The sequence below is a fragment of the Anguilla anguilla genome, chromosome 1 (genome assembly GCF_013347855.1).
Source record: "Anguilla anguilla isolate fAngAng1 chromosome 1, fAngAng1.pri, whole genome shotgun sequence".
NCBI lineage: Eukaryota > Metazoa > Chordata > Actinopteri > Anguilliformes > Anguillidae > Anguilla > Anguilla anguilla.
The window spans coordinates 12,031,024-12,040,134 of record NC_049201.1 but is presented as its reverse complement, the minus strand read 5'-3'; the positions used below and the strand labels follow the sequence as shown (position 1 = coordinate 12,040,134).

At 40.1% G+C, this 9,111-nt stretch overlaps 1 protein-coding gene across 1 annotated transcript; it reads left to right on the top strand.

Moving 5' to 3' along the window:
- Positions 1-909: 909 nt before the first annotated feature.
- alkbh1 (alkB homolog 1, histone H2A dioxygenase) lies at positions 910-7,345 on the top strand. Its single transcript, XM_035386262.1, has 6 exons — positions 910-1,258; positions 3,659-3,767; positions 4,139-4,301; positions 4,763-4,853; positions 6,172-6,365; positions 6,796-7,345. Exons 1-6 carry the CDS (start codon positions 1,130-1,132, stop codon positions 7,241-7,243), a joined length of 1,134 nt encoding a protein of 377 aa, XP_035242153.1. The 5' UTR covers positions 910-1,129; the 3' UTR covers positions 7,244-7,345.
- The last annotated feature ends 1,766 nt before the right edge of the window (positions 7,346-9,111 follow it).

Here is a 9,111-nt window from a genome sequence, read left to right as displayed (position 1 = left end):
TGCACTCTGCTTCATTAATTCCAAAAACTCAAGCACTATACAATTTATCTAACATTAAAATAACTCATTCGTTTACCTTTCTGCATACATTCTCCTTTGATTGTGGCCTCTTTTGGGGCGCATACCCTCCTCAGTATAATATTTAATCCAGGTGAGGCTTTTTTGGAAACCTGTGTCTTTGGCCTGACAAAATGAAGGAATGCGATGAAAAAAAAAATGCATATGCAATTCAACAAGCTTTTTTTATTTTTAAGGTTGCCGCTCACAAAAGGAAAGGTGCGGGTTTTTTTTACCAAGCCCAATTGTCCAGAGTACTCCCTTATTTCTCCAACAAAATAAATGTATAACTTGCTATATCTATTAGGAACCATCACTAAGTTTGTCAGCACGACATCAAGAAGACAGCGCAGTGCTCCTTGCACTAGGTAGCAGGCAGTCAATGTCAAAGCGTCAGAAAATTGGCGGAAAACATACCTATTTCTCTAAGTGATAAATTACCAGTCAGTTCTAGCTATGAAATCTTGGTTATCTATTACTGCTTGTCCGGCTCCATGTTATTTTGGAAACACTTGGAACACATTTGAGCAGCCATTTTTTTATAATGTAAGGTTACATCATCTGCGCTAGCAGTGTACACTTCAACTAGCAGGATAAGATTATTTAATGCATAATCACCGATATCAAAATTAACCAGAAGCGAATGAAACGGTGAACGAATAGAAAATACTGCATCTACGCAACATTTTCACAGCGCAGCGTTATAATGACAATGCCGAGTATACACTCCACGACCATGAACGACGGATCCCAAATCACTGATGAAGCACTATGCCCATTTAATTAATTTGAGTACGTCACTAAGTTCCAACCGGTTCCGGTTCCAACCTATTTTTCTCTTTGCCTAGCTAATACCAGAGGCTAATACACTGTATTGTACGGTTTTCTTCAGCAGCCGCTCATTCAGAATGAATGCTTGTGGAATTATACCATGTACGTAATTTTGTTTTGTTTTCGTTAGGAATAATCTAGAATTAAATAAAAAGTGAATTTTTATTTACTTATTTATTTAAAATCATTAACGTCTTCGCTATGATGTTTGAGTTGAAAGTTCACCGCTAAAAAGGAAAAGATGGCCGCCTCCATTGTGGAGCACGGGGAAGATGCCTTTAGGAAGTTGTTCAAATTTTACAAACGCAGAAAACCACCACCCGATTTCAGCGATGTGATCGACTTCTCCAAAGGTTTGAGAAATGAAAAGGTGAATAGTATCCACACAGCGAGCCTGACATCTACTCGTGAAGTGAAATCAGTCTCTGTATTTGTTGTTGAACGAACGGCTATTTCGGCTACTAGTTTCGGGCTAGCCGTGCGACGTTCCTCTGAGTGTTGTCATGTCCTGAAAGCTCATAGAGTCGTGGGTGGGTGCTATCAGTCAACAACCATACTGTTTTTGAGGCCCAATTCTATACCCAGGTGAAGACTGTATTTGTGCTTTTCAAAAAACTGTTGTTTACATAGGGTATTTAGAAATTAATTTGTATTTGGGGTGTGAGGTTTCTTGTAGCTACCTGACAATATTATTTCTGCAAATAATGACTATAATTCAGAGTAGTTAGGGTCAAGTTTAGATGTACATTTCCTCGAAGTGTAGGCTTTCTACATTCACCAGCCACTTTTTATTGACACCTGCTCGTAAACGCAAATATAGTCTGCTCTTCCAAACAGGGAACCATGCAGCTGCAGCTCAAAATATAAAGCATTAAGACATGTTGAAGAGGGTTTTTTCTTGCCACACATTATGCCCCTTATTACCAACTGAGCATCATTTGAATGCCACATAACACAAAGTGCTGTGCATTCCTTTATGGCCACAGTCTGCACTTTCTCAAATGGATTCATCCAGCAGGATAATGCACCAGAAGCACACAGCATCTCAGGCTGGTTTCATGAACATGACAGTGACTTTAGTTTACTCCAATGGCCTGCACATTCCCCAGATCTCTGTCCTATAGAACACCTTTGGGATGAGGTGGAACGGGAGGTTTGCAGAGTGAGGGGAAAACATCTGCAGGAACTGCATGATGCTATTAAGTCAGCATGGACCAAAATTCCTAAGGAATGTTTCCAGCACCTTGTTGAATCCATGCTGCAGAGATTTCAGAATGTTCTAGAGGAAAAAGGCAGTCCTACCTTGTACTTGATGCATGTACCTAACAAATTGACTGGAGAGTGTAGTCTCCCATGTTGCACAATCCTTTGTGGCAATGCAAATTACCAACATGAACACAGTCTGTTAACATTAGCACTGTATATCAATGTAACATAAGAAATGCATCTACTGTTTGGAGGACTTCTAGAGATATTAGCACTGTGATATGTAATAAATCATAGAATTACGCGATCACAATTATCTAACTGGATAAATCATATATCTTTCTAAATAAAGAAAACCAATGAACAGCTCAACACAATCTCTGGCTGTTGAGCGAGGTGTATTTTGTTAGGATTAGAGTGAAAACCTACAGGACGGCAGATCTCGAGGAATGGGTGGTTACCACTGCTTTACCATACGTCAAGCGCAGCAAATACATTGTTTCTGTTACTTTTCCCTGTATTTAGTTATGAGGGAATTCCTGTGCAGTATGTGGAAGCATTGTACTGAAGTGACCTTGGTTTTAGTTCAGGAGGTGCATTATTCAGAGCTCTGTTGTACTTGTCATTATCGTCGTAATTTTCTTTTTTAAAACATGAAAACATTTACTGAGGCATCTCTGTACTGTTTTGATTCAGTATTATAAATGCCATTCCCCTTTAATCAAGATTTTAATGTTTGAGAAATTGTTGTCACGGATGGTTTAAGCATAATTGTTTGTGCATGTAAAACAAAGAGTTTATTTTCAAAGAGATACTTTGGAATATGTTGTGCTGTTTTACTATTTGTCTCCGACATGTTGTGTGTTCTTTAAGTTGGTAATGCATACAATACATTTATATTCCATTGCTGTGTGCAATTGTGAATAATTTTATAAAATATTCTGAAATGTTTTTAGAAATTGAGACTAGTGGCAAATTTGATTTTATACTTATGTCTACCCAGTGTCTTTTAAAGCCGATGCACAAAAACTCAAGATCAGATTATCAACCTTATTAGTGTCTCTGTTTGGTTGGAAATAGTCATGTTTGTTTTACCATTTTAAAAAGAATGGTATTTTTTTTTAATGACCAGCACTCTCTTAATACGTGTATAAGTAAATTAATGTAGTCTTCCTGTTTTCTAGTGACATTCACTTTGAGTGTAATCAGATTCAGAACAGCATTTTTAATTTGCACATGGGACTGTGTATTACAAAATAATGTTGAGGTATCATTAATTATGAACAATTACCAAGTAACCCTTTTTATCGTGGGACTATGGGTGTGAGTATTGAGATGTATATGGCAATTTAAAAAGGGCCTGGTTACATTAATTATCATTATTAATGATTCATCAAGGCGCTGTTTTTAAAGCATCAATCTAACTGGTTTTTTTTATAAGCGTAGCTGCTGTGTCGAATAGTCCCAGAGCAAGTGTACTACACTATGGATGCTGGCACAGGGGTGAGCTGGGGGCTGGTGATTTGAAACGGTTCCATTACTGACAGCTTGTCTTCACGCCCAGGTGTTCAGTACTGAACTGAGCCCAGCAGCGGTCAGCGAGAGCGATGCTCGCCTCGCTGGACTTCAGCCAGTCCGGGACTGGAAGGCCTTTGGTCTCCAGGGTTATCCAGGTATGTGCAACTTGAAGGAGCGGTCCTTCTGTCCTGCTCATTTAAAATAGCCCGTTTGTCCAGAAGAGAGACACTGTTGTAAGTTTACTGTTACAGTAGAGATTTGTCTGTGTGTTGCATGCAATGCAACACACGCAATCTTGCATGGAATTTGGCCACACTTTACATTAGAGGTCTTGTTCCTGTGTAACTACACATTTAAGTACTTTATATTTAAAGCGCATATCTGTAATGACAGAGTTTTGTTGTTTACTCCTATAATACATATCATGAACTTGCATTGAGCTTACTTTGTTTAGGATAAATATGTAATTGCATGTAATTCGACAGGTGGAAAGTTGCTGCACTGCTAACGGTTACTTTCCCCACAGGGTTCATTTTCATTTCCAACCCGTTCCTGCCCGGCACTCAGCAGTACTGGGTGAAGCAGTGCATGAAGGTGTACCCACAGAAACCGAACGTGTGCAATTTGGACATGCACATGTCCGCATCAGAGACCGGGCATATCTGGGAGGATAGCTCACAGCTGATGAGGTGAATAGCGGGTTACATCACTGCAGCCTGTGTACATTCAGTCACTTCATTCTACAGCAGATTGTATAACTTTGGCCAACTTGCTTCAGCACGTTCTTGGACATTCTGAAAATGTTTTCTTCTCAGGTCACACTTTTACTACTGGCTACTCATGTTTTAGACCACTTTCAAATGATGTAAAGTACATTTTACAGTTTGGTTAATGATGGGCCTCATGCATGTGTGCAGAGTTTTTAATATCAGTTCTGTCCATAACTTGGTTTTTGAGGTTGTTTAGCAGCAGTGTTCAGTCTTAAGCAACTAGATGTAGTTATGTTGACGCCCATTTGATAAGCCGTTTTAAAGCTTCATTACCATTGTTACTGATTATGAGAATTACAGGGTATAGGAGAAAGGCTCAATAAAATAATAAATCAGTCATTTTATCTCCTCCCTGAAAAAGGATTATTTCATTACCACAGGAGCAAAGTGTCAGGAAAGAGGGAACCCAAAACACTGCTGGAGAAGTTGCGTTGGGTCACTTTGGGGTACCACTATAACTGGGACACCAAGGTAGTAGCTTTTGTTTTCTTTACTGTCTGATTGTGTGAAGGAGTATATTGGCTTTTTATCAAGAAGTTGTGTGATGTGATATATTTAAATAACTTGAATAATATATAATTAATTATTGAATAATGTATAGTGTACAGTACACCCCTGTCTGGACATTGTGTATAATTGTTTTATAAAAATCTTTTATTTGGATTGTGTGGTTCTGGGTTCAGTGTTTTATTTAAACATAATTTATTTGCAGTCAAATAAAACTATAATGCTATTCTTTGTTCATTCTCCAAAATAAGTATCACCACTTAATTGTTAACAAATTAATTGTTCCACAATGTATTCCATATATTAGCAGTTTTTCATGCTACTTATTCTAGTTCACTTCTCCAGGGGAATTCACTCAGTCCTGGATCTTCTGAGGGCTGTTTGCTCCTTTCAAGACAGTTCATCTCTAATTGTACAGGCATGACGCCTGTCTTGTTTATATGCTAATTACACAAAAGTGTTTAGTCTTCTGTCGTATTAAATCAGTCAGGAATTGCACACCGGATTCATTAACTGTGATCTCAGTTTGACATTGCCAAATGTCTGACAACAATCTGTGAATTTTAAGCAGGGTCCCCCATCCACTTAAGGCTGAGGAGGGGAGGTGCAGGCTCAACTGAGATCAGAGGCATTCCGGGCTAATTGAGCTGTTTGGGACGGCGGCTCGCACGATTATTTATTGATTACCGATTTCTGCCTCTGTGCGACTACGGAAACGCATTCAGAAAACAAAAGAATAAAATTGTTGAGTTTCATTATTAGTGTGAATCGTTCTCTTAGGCTGGATTTTAAAATTGATTCCCATACAATTTTGAACCGGTTTCTTCAAGGGTGGGATTATTTTTTGCAGTTTTTAGTAATTGCAGATTTTAAATTTGAGAACTTGTAAAGCCTCAATATGCAGCCAAGAAACTAAGATGTTTGTTTCTTGTATGTGCATTTGAATGCAGTCTCTATTGCAGCTGATTTTTGCACTGAGGGATGCATATAGACTGCTCATGCACTGTAACTTCTGTTCAATTCATTTGATTGTATTCATCTTTTATTATCTCTGTGCTTATTTTGCACCTCCTGTGTTTTACAAATGTATTTGATTATAGATGCCTTTAGATTATAGAAAGCACTACGTAGGTGATAATAATAATAATAATAATAATAATAGCACATTGTAGTCTTCATAATTGTTATTTGTACATTTTGATGCACATGCTAGTCTGGTAAGGCAGAGGTGAACTGTAGGTTATGTGTTTGTGACCTCAGAGGTGTCATTGCATCATTGCAGACGTACTCCGCAGAGCAGCACACGCCCTTCCCCGCAGACCTGCACGCTCTGTCCAATCACGTGGCTGCAGCCTGCGGGTTCCCCGGCTTCACCGCCGAGGCCGGGATCCTGAACTACTACCGCTCGGACTCCTCCCTGGGGATCCACGTGGACGAGTCGGAGCTGGACCACAGCCGGCCCCTCCTCTCCTTCAGGTAAACGGGGGGCTGGAGGAACGCCTGGGATGTGGGTATGGGAAGAGAAAAGGCAAGGCCGTAAGCCAGCAGTGATTTTGGTGTGTGTGTGTGTGTATGTGTTGTGTGCACGCGTGTGTGTGTTGTGTGTGTATGCACGTATGTGAGTGTGTGTGCTTGTGCCTTTTTAGGGGATTTGCAGCCATTGCCTTCCTTGTCATATATATGATGAGGATTTTATTTTTTTTCTGAACACTGCACTGCTTTTGCCTTAGGGCTGAAGTGGAGGATTTATCAGGTGACACCCATTTCACATGGGTTACAGACAGATGATTTAAAGCTGAGATGAAAATTGTGTGAACATTCCTGTAAAATAATTTGCGGTCAGAGCAGCATTGTAGCTTGCGACGAGCTGGTGCTGATGCTGATGCTGTTGTGTTTTTGGTGACAGTTTCGGGCAGTCCGCAGTCTTCCTGCTGGGCGGAGCCAGAAGGGAGGATCCCGGCACGGCCATGTTCATGCACAGCGGTGACATCATGGTGATGTCAGGCCCCAGCCGCCTGCTGTACCATGCGGTGCCTCGCATCGTGGCTGCCCCGGCCGGGGCCCCCCTGCCCCCGCCCCTGCTACATGGGCCGGACCAGGACACCCCCACGGACTGTTTGGCCCAAAGGGTGCAGGAGGGGGACTGGGCGGTGTGCGCCAGGTACATCCAGACGTCCCGCATCAACATGACGGTCAGACAGGTCCTGGGGCCAGGCCAGACCTTTCCTTCAGTGACCCAAAGACGGGCGGAGTCTGCAAACACACAGACCTATCATGAGTCAGAGTCAGAGGAGGATGAGGACTCAAACGCCAAAAAGAGAAGAAACGGCTCGGACAGCTCTGTTAAGTCATGACAGATATGCCAAATATCATTATGTATTCATAAAGGTGATTACTCTCCTCCTTAATTTAAGAAATACCCAGGTTAAAATAAAATGTGTTATTAGTGTATTTTACATCTGTGTGGTACTGAATGATTTATTTCACTTTGGGAGATGATCGCACTGTTTCTACACATCTTGCTCCTTGTTCTTTTACACATGCCCTATGCAGACCTAGTATTAGACCTCGTATCAGATGTCATTGTCACCGCCACTGGTCGGACGCGAAGGTCACCGCTTAGAGCTTTCTTGAGGAATAGGCAGAAACTCGGTTCCAATCGATTCCTCCACGGCTTCAGTGTTATGATATACAGCCTCTGATTTTTCCACCCAGTTACATTTCCATTTCATTGCTGGCCTACGGTGGATCTATAACGGCAGGGAAACCGTCCAATAACAGGTTCAAAGGTTCAAATACAGGTTCAGCCTCCGACGGTTTTGCCAACAATGCCTCGAGTATGAGCATTATCTAGGGCTGATATCCAGGGCCCTATATTTTCAGCAGACTAGTTTTATAGGCGCTAACTGAGTCTGCCAATACTCAGTTGTCAATACTCTCCATCATGGAGCCACCTGTTGTCAATAACAATCACATAATTACTGTACCTGAATCATCTGAATTAGTAATTTAATAATTCTGTGCACAGCTGCGCATTGATTCTGAAAGTGGTGCTCATTAATATTTTACATATACATAAATAGTCAGTAACAGAATATGATTTTGTCGGCTGGTGTTTTTTTTTTTTTTTTTGGTTTCGAGGGGAAATAAGCACTGAATTATACATGCCTTTTGACAATGAATATTATAAAAGGTTACCTTGTGTAGAATAACTACACTGAAAATTTAAAGCCAATAAGTATGTTTCAAAGGTTATAATTTTGCCAAGAAAGCAATAGAAAATCTAAGTAATCAAGTTTTTTTTCTGCTAGGTAAATGCTTTCCATCACATTTAAAAATACTTCTTGTTACACTGCGATGACAATTTATGCATCGCTTACAACTACTGCAAATGGTGTGTAAAACTTATATTCTCTTAATCCTTTAGCTCACACCATAGTGTGTCTTAAGTAATCTAACACTCCACTTCACTGCAAAGCTGGAAAACCTTGCATGGTTTTTTTTTCTTTTACAGTACATGTTGAAACCTATTTAGCTTAATTTGAAAGGTCTGTATACTTTTAAAAAGCGTAAATTGCTTTTATGAAAAAGGTTGGCCATTTTGTATGAAAGAGATAAACCACAGCTGCCTTGTTATTTCTGAATTGGTTGAATGTTACAGTGACTGTTTTTAAAGAGGAGCAACTACAGTCAATTTTGTTTTCCTAGCTAGTTAGCAACAGCTTGGAACTGTCATTTTTCTCAAGTTCTGATAACAACAGAGTTTAGATCACATGCTCACATCTCCTGAATAGGAGTCCCACTTCAGAAACTAAAAACTTTTCCAAGCACAGGAACAGTGAGTTCTGTGAGTCCCCTTTAAGATCGTTTCAGTCATAAATCATAGTCAGAAGCCAGATTTGGATCGGAACCAAAGATTTATGATCCACTATCCTCATCATATCTATTCCATTAATTCAATCATTTGATTGTATCAAACTCATTATGGTCTGTGTTCATCTAATTTGCCTTTCCATCACATCTAATTGCATGGTTACGTGTTTGATTTCGGTCGCTTTAGAGACGCAGTGGATTTCGGCTGAACTGCAGGCTACTGAATCAAGCAGTGGGATTGTGATTCTTACCTCTGCAGTCTGAAGTGCATCAGAGGTTCTCTGCTCACCTTCATTTTCTCCCTTTCTCCTTTTTTAATCAATAAACAATCTTTAAAAAAATGACAAAT

Coding starts and splice junctions, on each gene's coding strand:
- alkbh1 (XM_035386262.1), top strand. CDS start 1,130: ATGGCCGCCTCCATTGTGGAGCACGGGGAAGATGCCTTTAGGAAGTTG. Junction 3,768..4,138: donor TGGTCTCCAGGGTTATCCAG/GTATGTGCAACT, acceptor CTTTCCCCACAG/GGTTCATTTTCATTTCCAAC. Junction 4,302..4,762: donor GATAGCTCACAGCTGATGAG/GTGAATAGCGGG, acceptor TCATTACCACAG/GAGCAAAGTGTCAGGAAAGA.